The sequence below is a fragment of the Dunckerocampus dactyliophorus genome, chromosome 4 (assembly GCF_027744805.1).
Source record: "Dunckerocampus dactyliophorus isolate RoL2022-P2 chromosome 4, RoL_Ddac_1.1, whole genome shotgun sequence".
In the NCBI taxonomy this organism is placed as follows: domain Eukaryota; kingdom Metazoa; phylum Chordata; class Actinopteri; order Syngnathiformes; family Syngnathidae; genus Dunckerocampus; species Dunckerocampus dactyliophorus.
The window spans coordinates 14,744,852-14,767,042 of NC_072822.1; the positions used below are offsets into that span (position 1 = coordinate 14,744,852).

A 22,191-nucleotide genomic window follows, 5' to 3' on the forward strand; every position below is an offset into this window, starting at 1 on the left:
GTGTTTCAAGTTGAGAGAGTTGTGAGTTGTGTGTGCGTGTTAACCAAGCTAAGAATTACAGCTTGGTCTTTTCGAAACGTGATTTTATGAATTTGTGGCAGACAATCACACTGACACACTGTAGATCCTGTAAAAAAAATATTAAAAAGTAAAATGTTAAAAAAAAATGCAGATGGCAGTCTTGCAGTGAATATGGACAGGTCACTGAATGTGACTAATAATAATATACAACATAAAGCATAATAAAAAGGCTACTTATAGTAAAGCCTTGACTTTTGTTTTACGTGGCAAAATCTACTACCACAGTATGTGACAATTATATGTCATTCCCTGCTAAAACCACTGACCTCCATCTAACACAGACACAGTTTTTTTTTTTAACTGAGCATCATCCACAATCCTTATGTGAGACATGAACGCACATGCCTTTCTCTTTCTCAGCTAGAATGCACATAACGGGGCACATCTATTCCGCCTATAAAGCCTTCTGAAAAAAACTCCAACAACCAACAACGCTCCATTTACATAATGTGACCAGCATATTAACCAAGCTACAGCAACATTGTTATTAACATTGTTACGCCGAAGAACTACCTTACTGGCATAGTGACACCTCGCCACAACACACCGGCTAGCAACTAACTTCACCACACACCCGCCCACAGCGCCTCAGGACACTACCGAAAGGTAACGCTACATATTGGAGCTGCTGCCACTGCTGCTGTGTTTTTGTTTTTGAGTTTGGAAAAGTTAAAGTCAATGTGCCCAGTAACGAAGTTCTGGTAATGCTTAAAATGGCCAAAATCATGAATGTGCTTGTTACTACATGGTCACAGCATGTATATAAAACGATAAAACGCTGCTTGTGGTTTTGGAGGTGTTTTAACAGCGGGCTTTCTAGGCGGAATTGATGCGTCCCATTACATGCATTAATTACCTGCCTCTTTTGAGCTGTTTTTACATCTTTAGAACGCACAGAAAAAAGAAAGACTGGTGTGTTCATGTCTCATATAAGGATTGTGGATGATGGGCAACATTTTTTTTAAAAGAGCAGTTTTCCTTTAAGCTTCATAAAAATGTTTCCACCTGCAAATGATGAACAATGTCAATATGTAGCGACAATCGGCTTGCGCTTCCGTTAGGGCAAACTGTTCATCAGTGATGATATCATTGAAATTGTTCCATTTTCCAGATTTTGATGCATGCAAGTATTTGTGGGAACACAAGCCCATCCGTGGGTCAAAAAAGGTTGATGACCACTGTTGTAAAGGACCGGTTTTGCATGTATATATTAGTGCGTACACGTTTATTTCGATACCCGCAAACATCGTGTGGTACAGTTACATTGTGTGTTCCACATGTGTTATTTTAAGCTGCACCATGCGTGAGGTAGGCGCTTGGGTTGATGACTTCCTTCTAGTTTGTGTTGTGTGAGTAAGGGTATATTAAAGTAAGTGGTATATACAGTAAATGTCAAGCTCAAGTAAATTCGATGTTATGTATAGCAGTGCGTAAACATTGCAGCATAGCCCAGCCTTGATGACAGTGTCTGTGTTTACGGGCGTCTTTTTTTACTTGTAGTTTTTTGCCATAATTCACCTACTTAATTTCTTTATTTGCCTTTATTTTACAAATTGACAGTGGAAACTAGGTTTTTCGTTTGATTCAGTTTTCGACAAAAATTATTCCGAGAAATATGTCTCGGTTTTCGTACACTGTCTGAGTTATCATACAAACAGTGCACCTAACAAACTTGTCCGCGGAATTGAGTGCCTAAACAAAGCATCCACACATTGGTAGCTCAGTCTCTGTGAAGAATGGATCGTGGTTCTTTTATATTGGGACATTCTGGCCAGGGAATCCTTTATTCTTCTTTGTTACGTGTGTGTGGGTGGTGTATTTATGCATAGCATGCACACAGAATGATGAACTTATATAAATAAATATAATAAATGAATGAACAACTCATATCTGTCTCCTTCCTTCCTCTAATAAGCAGTGCCGTGTTCAATAGCTCTCCATATTTCTCAGTGTCAGATGAATGTTTTTTTTAAATTAAATATGGCTGCAAAAAAAGTTGCTGATTCATCCATGCGCCATTTGCGCCAGATCAAGGTAGAATTGTTTTTTCACAACAACCTAACCATGTCAGCGTTTTTTTGGAGCCTGTTGTAGGTCATATTGGACAGATGAGCTACTGTCAGCATCTACTGCAGTTTAAATATCTTACAAGAAAACAAACAATTTTGCCATTTAAACAAAGCTGACAGCAACAGACCTAAAACCGAATGGAGAACCCTGCATCCCCCATACAACACTTTCATCAAACTGTAGACTACAAGGATTACAGTCTAATCAATGAGCAGACAAATGAGCACAGTAATGCAGCTCGACTTAACTAAAATGGCCTGCTTTGCTTATATCCTTTCTCATCAAAAATGAAGGTGAAAAAGACCAGTGGAACATCTATCATATGGGCTTGGTTTGTGTTTAAGCTGTAGACTCTGTGGGGCAACAATTCCGGCAAAAAGCGATAACACGACAAACTGTTTTACGACCTCAAAACAAAACATGCTGTTGACTAGGAGCAATTTTGTGCCATCTAAGCAAAATTAACAAACTAAATGTACTGCCTTCTGCACTTTTTACTCTCTCTGGCATGGCACTGTTGGAAGAAAACTTTTAAACTTGAAATATTTTATTTAGTAGAAGTATGTGTGCCTTATACTGGAAGTATTTTCTTTATTTAAATAATTAATTGCTTTATTTGAAACAACAAATGTCACAGGCTGTTTTGTGCAATATGTTTTCATCTGATGTAGCTGTACACGACAATTGAAGAAAATTCTTTATTTTAAGTTGGCATTCCTAAGAAACTACTTCGTATTGACCTAATTCACAGTATCCACTCCTATTTTAACAAGACATCGATTTTTCAGATTCTCTGTATCTTGAGTGTCATGTTCGGTCAATCAAGGACTTAAACTAGCTGGTTGTAGTCCATTTTGGAATGTTTTGCACTAAAGTAAAGAAACCCAATATGTGAACCTTTTTATTTGAAGTCTCTGCAACTAGTATTACATTCATCAGCAACATCCTATAGTACAGTTTTGCACAATAAATGTTGTCAAAAATACATATTATGTTTCATTCTTTTAAAAAATAGTAACAATTTGGCTTTCCTGAGGGCGTATGTATCCTGTTCTGAAATAGTTCTACTCTCATTTATATGCCAAAGATTTCATTGTGATAAAGTGTTGCCTCGTTTATTGCTTGGGATAGGTTCCCAAAATAGCCTGCAATAATAATTTTTTAAGGCTGTAAAACCCCTCAAAAGTTATCCACTTTTCTCAGATAGTCATTAACATGTTCTCTCTAAACACTTTCAAAAGAGTTCAAACCTTCGTTTGAATTTTAATGATCAACCAACGTGACTCTTAAGTGGCTCATGCGTATTTCCCTCCTCTGACCGCGCCCCTTCGTCCTGGTGACGTTTTGCTGTACTGTAGCGTTTTTGTATCCTTGTTAAAACATATTGCTCCTGTTGTCGTATTGTCCTCCTCCTCGAACCAAAGATTAATTTTTTATATAATGGCGCCCTACAGCCGCAACTTCTACCTTCTTTCAGCATGTCCAGACGACCAACTTTTTGTGTGATGGCTGGCTTCCTCCTCTGCCTTTTGGGTGCGACCGCAGGTACCTTTGTTGGTGCAGAACATTTCGTCGACATTGTGGGTGTTGTCAGAGATAAAATATGCAAACATATAGCACTTCAGTGTCACACTGATAGCGAACGGACATTTATGTAAATTTGGCAAGCTGAACGCATTCTGTACTGCACGGGATGGGTCTACAGTCCCTTAGCCGGTAAGGACGCAGAACATGTCTGGGTTCTCCCTTAGCCAACAAGGACTCAGACACAACGCGTGGGTCCTCATTAGCCAGTTAGGACACAGAACACAATGCACTTTCATACGCTGTGGAAAAAAAAGCACAACATTTTTTTTCCATGAAACAGCGAGTCCGTGATGTAGCGAGGGAACACTGTATATATTGTTAGCGCAAGAGTCTGCAATATGGATTTCAGGCCATATCGCCCATCCCAAGAGGGACTACTTTCATCCTGGTATATGTTGGATATGTACAGATATGAATGTACTGTATATTTGCTGTCATGGTGTCACAAAGCAAAAGTCACACTGTGCCACACTGTGCACAGAGCGAGAGCTACTCCCCTTTTTCATGCTTGTTGCAATAAACCTAATGGAGACATTCATAATGTCTCCAGACACTTCTACTCCCCTTTGCTGTGACCAATATCTGCTGGGCTCTTTTGCTCCAGGGGTCAAAACTCAGCTGTTTGTCACATTTGGCAGCTATCTACACCACAGTACGTGCTATCCTCACGGTGCCGTCAATCACTGTCGAAATTCAACAGAACTCTTACAGCGATGGGCAGTTACTATGTGCGTCATTGGGAAGAATGCAGAAATGTTGCACAATACTGCAGATGCACATTTTCTACCATGCGTCTGTTTGGAGGCATTTACTTGAACTGTAGAGACATACTGGCAAATAGAGCAAGAAAGTACCTGCACTCCCTCCTACTTGCAATGCAATTAAAGCAGTTTGACAAATGAGGACATCCTACACAGGACAGTCAATTACGTAATGAATTTATCGATGTTCTGTCCAGCTTGCTGCACGCCATCTCGGTGCATGACGTCAGCAGTGCTGGCACCAATAAAGAGCCGGGAAGTACAATGTAGTGTCACATATACTGTGACTCAAAAATAAGCTCCTGGAACAAAGAGAGGCTTGCTAAAAGCTAGTGTGGGAGTCATCCCAGGTCAATGTAATATTGTTTTCTGAAATGTCTCAATGATGCTGTTTTGATTTGACTTAGACGTAACATTTTTAGGTGGTGGGGGCTCCACTCTTGGGGGCTGGGAGGGCCGGGGTGATCTGGTCTGGGCCCTCGATGCTCTTTGGAGCGTCGGGGTGGCGCGGCATCACCAGGAGGAACTAGCACCGGCTCCGAGCAACAAATTTTAAGGCAATTGATCACACACACTAGCATGCAACATCTTTTATTTTAATACTTAATATTATTAATGTTATTGTTATCACCATTGTTTCTGTTTTTGCTAGTATATCTATATTACTATAGTAATAATACTACAGTAATGACAGTAACCATAGGAGGAATAACAACGATACAGAAAGATGCTTTTACCATAGTTATTGCTGTGTCTGCTAGTATGCGTCGCTCTCTCTTCTTGCTCCCTGTCCATCCCCAGGTTCTCCAAATAGGCTCCATATCCAGTCCTAGGGTTCTTCAGTCGCTTTTCACAACTACATCCCTACTATTCCTGCACCAGCTGACTACCTGGCCCACCCAGCACTACAGAAACAGGGGATGAAGTGGATGCTCTCACCATCTGTGGCTACATCTTGGTCCATTCTCTTCCCCTAACCCTTCCCCAATTCCCCTATTCAGAGTCCAATCACAGTCAATGATGTGACCTGACGTTGTCTTTCTTCAATGTCTGTCGTCCCTCTATCCATGTTCTCTTCGGTGGTTTTAACAATAAATTTGCAGTGCAGTTGGAACAGGAGGAGTATACCAGACTCACCTGTTCTGGCAAAACAGTCATCCAGTTCACTCATACTGCATGACTCAGCTGCCGAACAGGACAGGTAAAAAAAAAAAAAAAAAACTATAAAAAGACTGAACATTTTTATACACATTTCAAACGCTCACTCAAGATAATAAGCTCCAACATAAAGATTGGCACATATATAAAAATGATTATTTGGCACATTTCTATATTAATGAAAACTCAACTATGATAAGAAACATGTTGCTCTGACATGTTGCTCAAAACTCAGAAGCTGAACTTCTGTCATGTAATCTTATCTCTTATAGTATAAATACACTTCATTATACGTTTGACAGAGGAAACCCTAGCACACTACTGAAGCGAGTATGCAGGTGCACCTATTATTATGCTCCGTGAGTGTACACTCTTATTAATAGTTCACGTTTCACATCTCCCATGGTGCACATGATGGAGCATGAAATAAAGCAGCATTGCATTACACTGATGCTCAGGCTACAGCCAGCTAATCAATAGAGAACATATTTGAAATGATAAAGCTGGACAGGCAGGCATTTTAAATCATGAAACTTCAGCACTTTGTACGGTTACACACTGCTGCTCCGCCATTGATTTCGCTGAAAAAATGTCCAAGTCCTCTTATGTGTCTGTAGACAAAGAGGAGGAACTAAATCGATACACGAGCGCAGTTTAAAGACAAATTACAGCTGACTGTGAAGGCACCGAAGGAAGAAAAGTAACATTTCTGACACATTAGACAGAAAACGGTGTGAATGGAGGCCAGCTCGTACGCAGGCATCACTGACGTGACTAAAATACAACTATGAGATGACCCACATCAGCAAATGACAGAGTGCCAGGAGACTTGTCAGACTGAGGCAAAATGTTTTGGCCCATGATACTGTTGTGTCAAAACACATCACTCATAACATGACACAGATTCAATGCTGTGACATAAAACACACACACGCACACGCATACGCACAAGACCGACAAACGCCAGTTCATCTTTGATTAATAAAATGAAATAAAACATTCTTCCATTTCTAAATAAGATACAGCGAAGGTAAAGCAGTTCAAAGTTATAACCACGAGCGATGAGTGGATAGTAGGGATGCAAATCTCTTTGTCGTAGCCAATTCGATATGCGTCGAGATCCACGGGTTAAGATGCAATTCAAAAACGCTATTTTTTTAAAACAGATTGGATACAATTCAATACAGTGTACAAACGATACGATTCAACTGTTACATTTGTTGTTGTAGACATTAATCTTACATTATAAAATAAATAAGCCAATTCTATATAAGTGGCATTCTTACAGTATTTTCAAATGTGAAAAAAAAGCACCTCATATCCCCAAGCATGCTGTAAGGCAGGGGTCTCCACCCACTGGGCAAAAAAAAAAAAAAAACACTTAAAATATAATAAAAAATAAAATCATTTAACTACATAACTACAATCAATAACTACATCAAATTTTCTGTCTTAGTTTTACACAATACATAACAAATAAGATAAATTAGATCGCTACAATGTACATATGTTTTATATGGCTGTTAAATGATTAAACATTTTAATCAGATTAATCACAGCTTTTAAATTAATGAATCATGATTAATCACCATTAGTAACTACAGTATGTCTGAAATATGCCCATTTTTACTGTATTTAATTAACAGTACGATAAATGACAGGAGAGGATTACATATATTTGTATGTATTAACAGCTCCAAATGAACTCAATATGTCAATCAAGCTAAAAGATACCACACAAGTCTAAAAATCAATTTGTCTAACACTAGTTTCTTTAATAGTAGCAGAACATTTGAATCACACTTTAAACTGTGTTATTATGAGCAATGAGGAGTTGCGTTCAAAGACATCACGTAGTTTAAGGTGCATTTACTTGTTTTCAGTGTATTTTCCAGCATACTTAAATGTAGCAAATTGTGCTTTCTCTGGTGCGCATGCGTTAATTACACTAAAATATTTAACATAATTAATTAAATACATTTGTCACCGTCGTTAATGTGTTATTTTTGACAGCCCTAATGTTTTACTGATGTGTTGAAAATCTTTCCCGGTGGCTAGCAAGCCCACTGCTAATGCTATTCAGACCCATTTTTGTCTTATGTCATGCTAAGCTACGGGTACCCGGTGCATGTCTCTACAATTGAGTAACCTAAGGATTTATGACTGATTTTGATTGATCCAGGAAGCTAATACAAATGCAGTCGCATCTCTTGCTTGTTAAACTCGACATCCGGTCGCATCATTCACAACCCTAGTGGATAGAGAGGATTGTTACAGGTTCTGGTGTTGTTACATTCAGAGGAACACCCCCCCAAACCCCTGGAGAGAGATGGGATAAAGCATCAAGCTGCATTCAAGACCTCTCCTCTGATTTCATGCTTTGATGCCCTTTGCTCACAGTGTCAAGATGTGCTTCAGCACCATGCAAAACAGCCTCTCCACTTTATTCATGTTCAAAATTCCATCTACGCACATTCTCTTTGCACCTGTCTCATTTTGCATCGGGATGTCCTTATACACCCCCTCCTTGCTTTTATGTACACTTGTTGTTTGAAAAATAAATCATTTTCCTAAAAGAACAGGGTGTCTGGCAAAAGCCAAAGCAACAGGTGGTGCCATAATTCCTAACTGGCAATTGCTGGGTTTCACGTGACATCACATCCGGATGTTGTCAGCCCTGCCTCAAAGAGATGGGGAGCAAACAAATAGAAGTTATGTAAAATCAGAGCAAAAATACCACATACATGCACCGTTCTCGCATGTGGAAACCGGTCAAATATGCATTTCAGAAACAGCTATTACTAACATAGTCCATCATAGCGGGAAACAAGTTCAGGAAATAACCAAAAAACGCAGAGAAGCCACCTTTCTCTTCGTTTGCTAACCCTGTCACTCTCGAGGCTACAGCGGGCAACAACAAGCACAATTTATATTAAAAATAAAAGTTGAAACATTTTTGGAAAGTCGATTGTGAAATGCACAAATAATTGCCTCATAACAGTAAACTATAAGAAACACCATAAATATACCGCCAAGCTTACAAAGCCTTCTCTGTTGCAAGAAAACAAAAAGGAAAAGGAACATACAGAAGAGGGGGAAAGTCTGCAACACGTATTGGAATTTGCGAAGCGATCGCATTGTTGACACATGCCTGCATTTGCAGGGGCTCCACGTATCCCAGCCAGCCTCACTGTCCCTGCCGCCCTACGATGACTCAAAGGCAGACAGCCGAGGTGTCCCTGGCCCCTTTCTACCCGGGTTCTCCTGAACTCTGGAGCCCAACAGTGCAAACAGTGCAGCGAAATGATGAGGGACACACAAAAATGTATTCATGCCGAAAAGCTTTTGCTGCTTTTTGCTCGTCTTGTTTTCAACTATTCCATCACTCCATGTGCACTCACACAATTGGAGCAAATCATTTTAACGACATGCACCGTTATTCGCTTTAATCTCCAAAATATTGCACAAACATACTACATGTATACACATGTGGCCGTAGCTTGTGCTTGCACCACCGTCTGCTCACCGGAAGCAACGCAAACTGCCTCTAGGTCACATGGTTGAAACCTAGCAATTGCAGCAAGTTAAATGATCAGTGAGAAGCTTGAAGAAGACAAGACTTTGTAAATCAATCAATCAAAGGGCAAGTTTGACACCCGGCCCCAGCACGGTTTAAAAAAAGGTAGGCACATTAGTCATGCACGACCACATGCACAAGTGCCCAGTATGTATATTTCTTTTAAATATTCACTTTGCTATCATCAGCTCCTTTGGCATTGAGGAGCAAGTAATCATGTTTGTACTACATCATGTGTCGCTTTGATCAGATTCCAGCCTCCATCCACCTCCACCTCCACAGAAAAAGCGATTGAAGCATCCTGTCATATTTAAGTCACATCAGTGGGAGTGGGATACCGATGACATCCACGTGAAAGTGGCCTATTGTAAAGCCGTGTGTGTATGGTTTGGAAATGACTCACTCAGCATCAGTCATATGACCCAATATTCATTACTATAATAAGTGAGTATAGTGGCCATAAAATCGAATAATGCCCCCAATGGGAAAAAGACGTTAGATATGGCTTACTTGTGGGTGACATTGCTCGTAGCATCAGGGGACAACCCCATCCCTTCCTCGCCCACACATGTGGAAACATTCCCACCCACTGGCAGAGCTGCACTGCACAAGTGGTGGTAATCTCTGCAGTGATGCTGTCATTTTACCGCAGTTTAGCTATGCTCAGCTGCTCCTGGACCCCGGAGCCCCACACAGAGAGGCTGGCAACAGGGATAACAAAACGGGGAGGGGGTAGTGCAGATGGAGGTTGATGGCACAGTAAAGAAACACAGAATCAAATGTTACAATTGATCTGACGAAGAGGTCTTAGAAGAGGAGGGAGCGGTGACTGTTCAGTGACAATGAAGACAAGAGATGAGGGGGACTATCATAAAAAAAAAAAAACGTACTGATAGGGTGATGTATTGGAATTGTCTTGTGTATCTGAGGTGATAGCAAAGCCTCTCGCTCACATTGTTGGCGTGCTGAACAGCGCCAGTGTGCCAGCATCTCGCTCTGATCCTCCCACTCCTCCTTCCCCATTACTCCTCTTAACTTGGTAATCTCTCTACTCCAGAGCCGTCCCTCCTCCTTGCCTGTCCACCGTTGAGCAAACATCACACAATACATGGGGAATTCTCTCCTCATAGTCTTATTTCCAGTGCAATATTAATCCTTCCGTCACATATCGCATTTAAGATTTATGTTAAACCTATTTCAAGCTTTGCATTTTCCAATTTGTTCTATGAATTATATATAATATTGGAAAATGCAAAGATTGAAATAATGCTTAATACAATCACTAGACACTTTATATGGGCATCTTTCCACAAACCAGGGACATCCAATGCATGAGGTGTATCAATTCTTTCTTTACAAAGATAATTCAATCCAATTCGATTTACCTTGTCAGTGAGGTATTAATTCCACAATATTTTTATTATTGTGTTTGTAGTTTGTGGTAGGATACAACTGCACTGCATCATACTGAGATCTGTTGCTCTGTTTTTGTTAACTCATTTAGAGACATGACAGGGACATAACATTAGAAGCACATCACAGTATGATACAGTACAATTTACACAAAAGCAAATTACACAATTTAATAAACACCATTATGACAGTGTGAATCAAAATGGATCATTATCGTCTCAATTTTTGTAACTTTCTTGTTTGGAGCACATTAGGTACAAGTATAGTATGCCGAACTTTGAGGCCATTCAGTGTGCGTGTACGTGAAAAAAAGCAACCGCGTAAGACCAGCTAAAATTAAACTTTCTATTACAAAATCGCTGTTTAAATTGCTGTTGTTTTGGTTTCAGTCCTACATTTAAATATCAAGTGCTTCACAGCACTGCAGTAATCTTCGGATTTAAAAAGCATACTTTCACTTGTATAGCCAACTAAACCTGCATTGTCAAGAAAAAGGTCCTGTAAATTAAAACTAGTGATTACATCTTATATTTAACCTCATGACCCCCCCAGGGGACAGAAATGTTTTCAGCCCCCCCCCCCCCCCCCCCCAATTTGAAATATTTGAAATACTTACTATTTATCTGTATTGTACAGACTGAACTTGAAAGTGAAACCAGGAAAATCTAACAAAATGGAGAGCTGTAATGCATACAAGTGTATTCAAGAGTCAAATTGCATGTTAAGTACGATACATTTTTACACATTGACAGGTCTGCACTAACATTGAAAGTACTCCCTGCCTCTCACGCCCCCCTGACAGTTCAACGTGCCCCCCCACTATTTGAGAAGCACTGTGCTATACTAACTCACAACAAGATAAAGTTGTGCCAAATTACAGCACGCTTATGCAGCTTGGTGTGGTAACAAACAGTGTTCTTTGATCAGATTGTATTGTTTTTTCCTTCCCATGAAGGCACTTTAACATCACCACGGCACCTTTGAAACATCAGCTCACTTCATTGTGTTGCCTGTAATTAAGTGTAATTACACATAAAACTCCGACTGGGTGCCAACAACGTTATAGTAATCATGGAATCATGATTTTCAAAAATCATGCTTTCTGGAAATCAATGATGGGGGGGGGGCACTTTTGTAATTTTGCATAAAGGCAAAAAAAAAAAATCTATATATTCAAAAACAAAACTTTCTTTTATCATTAGTTATTAGTATCAACATTCCAGCTTTTTCTCTTTACATTTGCTCTATTTTGGGTTTTTTGGTTTGACTTTATTTCTAGAATGTGCCGCGGGCCAATCAATAAACAAGTTGCGGCCCGCAAATGGCCCCCGAGCTGCACTTTGGATACCACTAATGTAGGCTGAGCTAAGACATGCTTGAGTACCCATAAACAACAATCATGTTCACCTCAACAGGGAGGAGCCTCCGGGCAAACAGTAGGGGGGATAAAAAAGTCAGGAAAATGGGGGAGAACCGTGGACAAAAAGAAAAGCGTTGAGAGAGGAGGGCGAGAGGGAGGGATGGAGTCACCAACAAGGACAAGCTCAGTGTGTAGAGGATGAATGCCTGTTAGACCTCGCTTGACTAGGGAAAGAAAAGCTCTTATATAGATATTTGCAAAGGGACAGAAGAATAGCAATGTAACACCTTGTCATGAGTTCGCTTGGAAAGTCACACATACATATAAGGGCAAATATAGTAGGCCGAACTAACTGGGTTTAAAATCTTGATAAAACATCTCTAAAATGATTGTGGCTCATGATATCTTATCGAGTAGTTCATCTCAAAGGTGTTTAAAGGTGTTAATGTCAGGTTCTTCCACACCAAACCCATGCAAGCATGCATTGTTCCCCACATTGTTAGTATAAAACTGTCGACAATGTTGTCTTGGTAAAATGAAGACTGAAGTCTCAGAGGGAAGTGAGAGGAAGCATACAGTCCAACTGTCAATAATGAACTGATTGATCAAGAGATGTGTGACATGACTTTTCACATACAGTCGTCCCTCACCACTTCACGCTTTGAATTTCGTGGATTCACTCAATCACGATTTTTCTAAATAAATTAATTATTAAATGGTCGCTGTTCTGGGGTTGACCACAGCTTATTATTAGTCGCAAAATACGCACATTTAATCATATTTTACCTATTCTTGGCCTAAATTAAGCACATTCAGGTATAAAAATTGCTAAATGAACAAAAATACAAATATAAGGCATTCAGAAGACGTGATATGTAATCTAGTATCTGCGCCTTTGAGGGGCGGGGCCCTGGAAGTGACATGAGACATCAGCTAGCTAGAGTTGACCGTGTTTAGCTAAGTGTTAGCAGTGTGGAGAGTGCGAGTGCCTTGTGTGAGTTGGGGCCGACAGCAGCTCCTGTGTGAATGTTCACTGCATGTGTTCTCTGCTTGTTAATAAAGCGAATAAAGTGGATCGGGCATCTTTCCTTAACCACAAATGGGGGCATTACTGAAGTACTGTACACTGGTCACTAGGTGGCAGTAGCGTTACATTTATGATACAATAGCCACTGCAGGAAGTACGCTGTCGATGCTAACGCTAACGCGTGAGTCTATGTTATGTCTTACTTAAGCCTAAGATGTCTTATTTATTATGTCTACAATTCCGCACGATAAATAAAAACAAACTAGATCATTTTAAAGGCCTCAATATATTGACATGTGCATGCGTGCTTGATTTCCTCTTCTCTCTCTCTCTACCAAACAGGTCATTGTGACGAGAAGGAACGTTTGTGCGGGGAAGTATTTCCCCGGCGGGCCGCTCAGTCACAGCAGAATGTCATCAGAAGTACTAACCCCCCCCCCCCAATCTGAGGCCTGAAACACCAGTGAAAGTTAGTGGAAAACTCCTCTAATGGACATATTGTTGTGACAGACAAAAATAACATGCTGGATTTCACTCACACGTTGCTCTCTTTTGATCTGTCAATTATTGTGTAGTCCTGCTGAATCATACATCAGTTAAGCTACGTGAAATTTGGGGCAAAAAGTGTAACATTAAATCAACAGTAGCCTGCAAACTGCAGCATATCAAAAGAACTGTGAATGTTGTGCTGTCACTGCATTGTCACATCTCACTGTGGGAGCATGTGTACACTATCTTGAGGCTTTCAGGGTGCCGTTCTGGTACCCTGACACAGCGAGTGAGTCAGTCCTTGTGCACAACACCATGGTGATGGATTATACACCTCCAGCCATCAGGACTGCTGGGACCACTGCTCAATACAGAGCACAGAGGGACAAAAGTACTCTGCAGGCTCGAGAGCAGATCCATCAATTCGTGTGTGTTTGGGTGTATATATGACTTGGACTTCAAAAATGTATTAACTGCATTTCCAAAAGGGGGTCAAACACGTTAAACACATCAAGCTTTGAGCTTCAACAGGATGGCATTTTCCCATGAACATGCAAATGTGCAACAATGTACAAATGTACTACATTTTATACATACATCTGTTCATTTTCTTTACCGGTTATCCTACTCGAGGTTTATGCCAGCCTAACACAGCTGACTTTGGGTGAAAGGTGGACTAAACCCAAATGCCGGGGTAGTGAACCGAGACTGAGGCAAGCAAATATCAGCTGCAGCCATTCTTTTGGGGGGCTCACTGTGTCACACTTTCAAACTCCTGATCTGCAAGATCCTCATGATATTGGAAGTTTTTTTTATTTTTGTATATCGTTTTTGATGGTCCATTGTTCAATTCTGCAAGCATGCACTTCATAGACATGTAAAGACACTTGTTTTCTTACCTAGCCATCCAGAGCTGGAGTTGGGCACACACATGTCTGTCTCTGCACTTGGAAGCACAAAGCCCACAACAAACACCTCCACCCCATCAGACATGAGGGCCAATCCAAGAACCAGGAACAGCTGCCACTGGAACCTCCCGTGGCCACACTCTTGGATGATCAGCTCGTACTGCTGCGCCAGCTCCTCCTCATCAGCCTGTCGCTCCTGTTCCAGCTCCTTTCTGTCCCTCATTGCATCTGACATGGGTTGCCCCAAGGCCACTTGGCCCTCCTTATGCTTCCTGTCTCCCGTGGAGGGCACCCCCTGGTACTCGCCCTCGTAAATCTCGTCCTCGTCGTCATGGCCCTCTGTGGCATCGCTGGAGCCCTCATCGTTGTCATGGTAACCCTCTCCATCTTGCCCAGGTGGATTCCTGTAGAATTCCTCATCATCAACCTCATCGTCCTGGAATCGTGAGTAGTTGTGATGGGATGAATACTCGTCCGTGGCACGGTCCACCACTTTGTTGACCTTCTTTGTTGCCTGACGCTTTGCCTCCTTCACCATGTCCTTAGCCCCTTTAACCAGGGAAGTCCTGTTATTGTATGTGTCCTCCATTCTGACCACGCCGGTTGGTATACGAGAGAGACAAGCAAGAGTGCCGACTTTACACTTGGAATCGTGAGCTCAGTGGGTCTGAAACAGCAGCAAGGAGCACAACATGTGAGTATGCAGTCACCACATATAAAAGCAGCAATTCAGTGTCACAATCATCAAACAGGCTCAGAGAGGTGGGATAGTACAAAAATAAGACAAAAGGAGTTAAGCAGACCCATAATTTATGTTCTCCAAACCCCAACAAGATCCATAACACAAGGAGCCTCAGAAAACCATACTGCATGAGACATAACACTCACCATTCTAAGGCAATTATTTTTGATGTGCTGCCCCCAGATTCAATTAAATTAATATTCAGGTGGTGTGACCTCCTATTCCTTATTTCACGACTTAGCGTTAGATTTAAAACAATGAGCATTTAAAATAAACAATCTGCTTACTTATGTTCAGCTCTGTGGAACACAAGCTAATAAATAAAGACATTGCCCAAAATCAATTTGCTGACATTATGGTTATGGTTTATTATAATGGAAGTGGCAATCCAACCATAACAGCCTTGGTATATTTCATCTGAGGCCTAAAGAAGCATTGAGGAATTAGTCCCACTGTGAATGTGTTCTATCGATGATGTTCATTGGCATTTATTATATTACAAACATATACATCTAAACACGCTGTTCACACACGGAAACTAATGACATGCACTGTCAAAATTATACATTGGCTTAATAAAAAAAAAAAAAACATCAACACAACAGTAATGACAACATCTACTAAAATTAGGTTCAGTGTTATGTTCTGTTGTGTTCAATTGACAAATAATGTTTCCAACATAATAATTGAAATCAATATATTAAATGTTTATGTTGAAACAATGTATTTAATGAAGTGGTGATAATAGATGCTCTGCCTTCATTTTTACAGTGCTGGATGGAGAGGTCTTTTCCCAGCCGGAACACCGGTGCTAATGAGAGGGAGAGCCCAGTCTAATGTGATTTCACGCTCAAACTATAACAACCCACAGCAGAGGTCTAGCCTGCTGACTCCTTATTGTCTCATGGTACAGGAAAAACACATTTAACCAGAAATTGCTATGGCCTACTGAACACATGTCAGACTCAGGCCTGCGAGCCAAATTTAATTTCATCTGGCCTGCGGAACAGTTTGGAAAATAGCATTGAGTTGGCCCGCATCGTGGGCCTCAACAAACAAAGTGCGTGCAACAATCTGCGTCATGGAGTAAATTTTCCAACGTCCATATTCCGCTTCCATTACTAAAATAAAAGTGACCACAGTCTTATATATCGCCCAAGGGTGCCAGATTCAGACCAAAAGTAACAATAATTTAACTGTACACCACTAGAAATGATACCTCTTTTAACTTTTGCACCCTGTGTGTACAAAATACAACTTAAAAAGGAATAAGGCATTAGTCAAAAGTGCTAATTGCAACTACAGCAGAGCATGCTGGGAAACCCGTAATCCGCCAATTCCACACTTGCAAACCCTTCCAGGGTACACACGCCAAGTGTGATGTGTTGGTATAAAATACTACTACCGGATGTTGAAAGGATGACGACAAGGTGGTTGATCAACAATCACTTTATTAAAACAAACAGCCACACCAAAACCATCTCAACCTCCCTTCTCCTGGCTCATCCAATCAGCAGTCAGGATACATTCACTGCCTCAGAGAATATTGGAAAGTAGAAATTTCAGGCAGGAATGAACGGACACGAACATGGATGTTTTCAAAAATGTACAGTACATTTCCCACATGCCAATGTAAAAATAAAATTTAGAAATTTTAAAATGTCTGTCCACATAAAAGGACATTGAAGTGCTTTCGTGAACATTTTGTCCGAGCCTGAGAAAGGGACTGTGTTGTCCTGTTCGGCCCATGACAAGTTTTGACACCCCTGACCTAGGGCTGGGCCACGTACCGATATTTTTCAAATATCAATATTTACTTTAAGCACGATGTCAAAACCAACCATATCGTTGATATCGATATAGATTGGATTTGCGCTGTATCTCCCTCATCCCTGCATGCAGAAGGAGGGAGGGAGGACGGAGGAGGGGCGGAGCAGAAGCCCGGCGGCTCCAGTCGAAGGGACTGTATTTTAGACGCTATTTTTAGATACAATTTTTTGTATGTGCATCTTGTATGAAGCTTTAAAATAAAAAAAAACATCCTCATGTTAAGTATTTATTTTAATAAAACAACTCGACACGCACATTTGGCTTTGATTTTGTCTAAACTCACTTTGCTTAAAAAAAATCGGGATATACTGTACAGTATATCGTATATCAATATTCAACCTAAATATATCGGGATATGAGTTTTGGTCCATATCGCTCTTACCCTGGCCTATTGAAAAGATGCCACTAAATCATTTTTGTCCATGTTCTTGCATTTGAAATTCCTGTAAAAAAAAAAGCCCTATACAGAACCAATAAGTGTATCACTGCCGACTTAAACAAGTGGAAGAGGACAAAGAATGCAACGTTCTCAGCACACGTTGATTTAAAGTATTTGCCTACTGGAAACACTTGTTTGCTTTAAATGGCTGTAAGGCTAAATCATATACGTATAGAGCGGTTTGAGAAAGCAGGGTGAAGAGATCAGAGCTGTCCAGAGTGCACCCTCCGCGTGCGTCTCAGAGCTGTTCAGCACAGCCTCTAATGAACACTGAAGCCTTGTCAGGAGGACACAAATCACAGGGCCAGCTCCAGCTCCCATAATGCAATTTTACTGGACAAAATGACACTGCTGATTCAAGGTGACTCCACTAATCTCTTTGGCTCGTTGGACGACTTCTGTAGTTATGAGCGCACTCTTTAACGCAAGGGCCAATAATTGCTTTAATGCCGCCACTGGCAACGGCGGTTTCTTAGACTGTCGGAAGAACTGGCTTGTTGCCCATTATTGAGCAAGGAACCATACTTGGTAATTTAAGAGGGTGTTCAAGATAGACCCACATAGCACACTATGAGGCAATACTGTAGAGCTGCGTGAACTACCAGATGATCTACCAGCTGATCAGTGAGGAAAAAATAATAAATAATTTTATAAAAGCACTGATGATCTACGATTGACTGGCAAACAGCCCAGGGTCTACCCTGCCTCTTGCCCAAAGTCAACTGGAATAGGCTCAGTAAGCAGTAGAAAATGTATGAATGAATGAATGAAAAAAGAGGTCGATCAAAAATCGTGGTCCATGGCCTCACCAAACTCCTCCCACACGCGAGTTTTTGCCTCAACCATCGCCGAAGCTGCGTGCTGCTTGGCCTGCCTGTACCTATCAGCTGCTTCAGTAGCCCCACAAGCATTAAACATTATTTGAAATTCATTAATACAAATATTACAATTGTTAAAAAATATAGAAAGCCTTGTAACAATCATCCGACAATATGTGGTGGATTTATATTTATGTGGGTTAACCAATTCCAACCCAAAACAACACAATACAATACGTACGTGTCCATTCAGTAGCAGGTGAAGCTGCTTTGTGGCATGGTTATTTTCTGTCATGTCATACTGACACAACTGAAATTCACTTTCTGGGCTTTGATATACAGTATCTGAAAACAGAATGAAAACTACTTTTGATGATGTTGTAGATCCTGACAACAGAATAAATGTAGCACACCCAGCCCAAATAGATTAGAACTTTCGAAAAGTCTAACAAATATTGCTAAATTCAGCTTTGCTGGGTTTGTTGATCATGAATTCTTTTTTCAAATATTCAGTGACTAAAGGGACTTGCTCAAGAATACATTTTCTTCAACCAAAAAAGATAAAAACACCACCATCAGCTAGCACATGTTACCAACACTGATTTTAAAAAACAGATTGAACAATGTAAATATTTTTCACGATTAAAAAGTAAACTGTATGAAAGACATCAGGCACTTCACCTCGTGCCGAATACGATGACTGCTGTTCAAGGCTGACACTCACGGCAGTCTCGTAAACACATACACGTCAGTCGCACATGCATGCATACAAAAGCAGTCTCACAGAAGCAACCAACAATTTGGAGTCATTCTGTTGTTACAATAGGCTATACCAGGGGTGTCCACATTTTTTTGGGGCCGCATATGGAAAAAGTCACAGGTTACCAGGGCCATTGTGATGTTTTTAATTTGTAAAAAGGATTTTAAAAAAGACGTGTTAGATGTATTTAAAGACAAAGCTTTGAGTCAGGTTTGTATTATCAGTGACAAAGCATATTATTATTAATTATTAGTACCTACATTTCAGCTTTTGCTCTTTATTTTCTATTGTTGATTATTTTAGGTGTTTTTTGTTTAATTAAATTTCTAATTGAATTGAATTATAATTTTAATTTCTAATAAAATTTTTGAATACATTTCTAATAAAAAACAGGCTACAGGCCGCTAAAGACCCCCGGGCCACAGTTTGGACACCTGGGGGCTATATATTCAATGATAGCTAATGTTAGTAGTTAAACCAAATAACTATCATTAGCTGCAGGGACGCTGCCAGGGATTCTGGGCCCCATGAAATAAAAAACACATTGGACACCCCCTTTGTATTTTTTTCATTTTCACCTATTTTTTCGGACCCCTGTCAGTCAGAGGTCCTTGGAATTGACCTAACTTTACCCCCCTGTACAACTTCCTTGATTAACTGACAACAAACATGGCTTATGCGTGTGCAGGAAGAGGGCGGGATATATGCTTGAAGCACGTTGGAAAGTTAGTGCACTCGAGGCAGCAGCACAACCTTTGAAAAGAGTCCCTTTAACTAAATAATAATGGCAGGTCTCTAGCAAAAAACAGTCACCTCCGGTCAGTGATAGTTTTGGTTAAGTCTATTTGGGAATTTATTCATCAAAACTATGACATTACTGCTGTAATAGTACGTCTTTTACCCTGATAATAATGAAAATGAATGAAAATCATGAAAATTGGACAATGAAATGTTATTAATACAAATATTACGATAGTAAAACATTTGAAAGTCTCAGAATAATTAAATTAACCCATTTGCCAGTATTATTCTGATAAGATTACCCATTTTATTCGTTACATGATATGCTTTGAAACAAGGAAATGATGAGGTTATGATGGCCTTTTAAAAAAAAACAAAACTTACACATCAAGCCCAATTTTCAAATGTTCACATCTTTGGAATATGATCCATTACTCAGGAACATCATTATCCATCCATCCATCCATTTTCTATGCCGCTTCTCCTAATTATGGTCGCTGGAGCCTATCCCAGCCTATCCCAGCTAACTTCGGGCGACAGGCGGGGTACACCCTGGACTGGTCGCCAGCCAATCGCAGGGCACATATAGACAAACAAGCATTCACACTCACATTCATACCTATGGACAATTTAGAGTCTCCAATTAACCTAAGATGCATGTTATGATTGTTTTTATTTGTTATCAATTGAAAACAGCATTGAGGAATTGGCTCCTCAGACCGGTGGATTCAGTACATTGCAGCTCATCTCACAAATGAAACCTCTCCTTAAAGACAATCTGTTGTAACTATCTGTCACTAACCAAACAGCAGGGGGTCTGTCAACGTTCAGGGGTGTGATTGCTACCCCATACATTGCTTAAAGATCGGGCCTTGTTGCTCTTAAACAAACGGTTCTTTTTTTTCCCTTTGAGTCTATGCACATTGACAAGCGTGATCACACAGCTCCTGGTGGTGTCTGTCTGTCAGAAAATCAATGGAGTGCATGGTGAGGTGCGCTGTCAGGCGTGATGAAGCTCAGAAGACACCAGAGCTCACAGAAGACCACCTGACCAGAGCTGAAGAGCCATCCCCGCTGACTGTGCACATGGTAACAGGAGCAATCACAATCAAACTAACAACACTTGCAAACAAGACAGCTAAAGGACAGTTTTGTCCTATTTCGTCCTATTTCATGCAAAGACATTTTATTACCATTTATCACGTTTTTATGTACTGTAAAACTCTATCAATTTAAATCTTTTTGCTCTTTCGCTTGTAGAACGACACAAAAGCAGTTCCACAAAATGTGTAAAGGGGTGTCGCATGGAAGAAAGACTTTGGTGCAGATGAAGAACAAAAGCTTGCTATGTGTGGCAGTTGGCACCAAAGACGCTACAGTAGATAATACGGCAGCCGCAAACGCGTGTAACAGAGTGTAATGCTCAATGGAGGAGAAAGTCCGCCATGATGGTAAGCACGTGAGCTGGGCGGGGCTAATGTACTCACTAGCTCAGAGCTGAGTGTAAAACAAAGTTATGCGTAGTGCATGCACTTTTGAAATTAAAATATAAATTAATGAATGTTACTTACTGAATACATTGAGTATATGCGTATATATAAATGTGTAAGAATTAGGGCTGTCAAAGTTAACGTGTTAATAACGAGTTAACGGAAATTCTCTTTAACGCCACCATTTTTTTTGATGCGCGATTAACGTTTGACCCTCGGCCCACGCCGTAGTTTGAGCAAGCACTGCAGTGTTGCAGTTAATGTTGAACCACAAGCGGGAACAAATACTGAGCAGAAATGGACAAAGAGAATGGGCATTTTAATTGGTAAATTTAGCTTCAAAGCCCTGGCAGATGGCTCTCTCAACGATATCTACTGTCGTTGTGAGTTGAATTGTCGCCGGAGTACGTTACGTCTCAAATGACACTTGCTGCACTCATATGGCAAAACTTAAAATGATAGTTTGGATTTTTTGGCATGAAGATGTATGACATCCCCATCAGCAGTGTACTACATCAACAGTGACTAACCCCCCAATTGGTCCCGCAAATCTAGCTCTGTTCGGATGATCGTGACAAGGAACGTAGTTCCGCTTAGTTGCTGGGTCATTTAAGTAAAGAGGTCGGCTTCTCAAAACAATATGCGTTCAAAAGAGTAATACATTTTTATCATAAAAATGCCTCCTTGGAAAAAAAAAATCAGCCCTCACAAATCGCTCGGTGTTTTATTTGTCTCCCGCCGTATCCCTGCGCACTGCCGCCTCTCCATTCTTGTGTATGTGATGAAGACGCTCGCATGTTCTTCCGCAATGGAGTGCCATCTTGTTTACGTGTGTGTTCCACAGCGGAAGAAGTTCTTCATCGCATATGCATGTTAACGTTACCTATGAGACTAGAGTGGAAGACTATCTTTCAACATCCAGTATTTTTTTTGTTTTTTG

The 22,191-nt window shown here is 40.5% G+C and overlaps 1 protein-coding gene across 1 annotated transcript in view; it reads right to left on the reverse strand.

Moving 5' to 3' along the window:
- Nucleotides 1-22,191, reverse strand: part of sv2ca (synaptic vesicle glycoprotein 2Ca) — a 45,818-nt gene that overhangs the window by 16,112 nt on the left and 7,515 nt on the right. The window contains exon 2 of the mRNA XM_054774735.1: nt 14,423-15,098. Within this exon, the coding sequence (XP_054630710.1) occupies nt 14,423-15,020 (598 nt within the window). The 5' untranslated portion in view covers nt 15,021-15,098. The remainder of the gene's footprint in view (nt 1-14,422; nt 15,099-22,191) is intronic.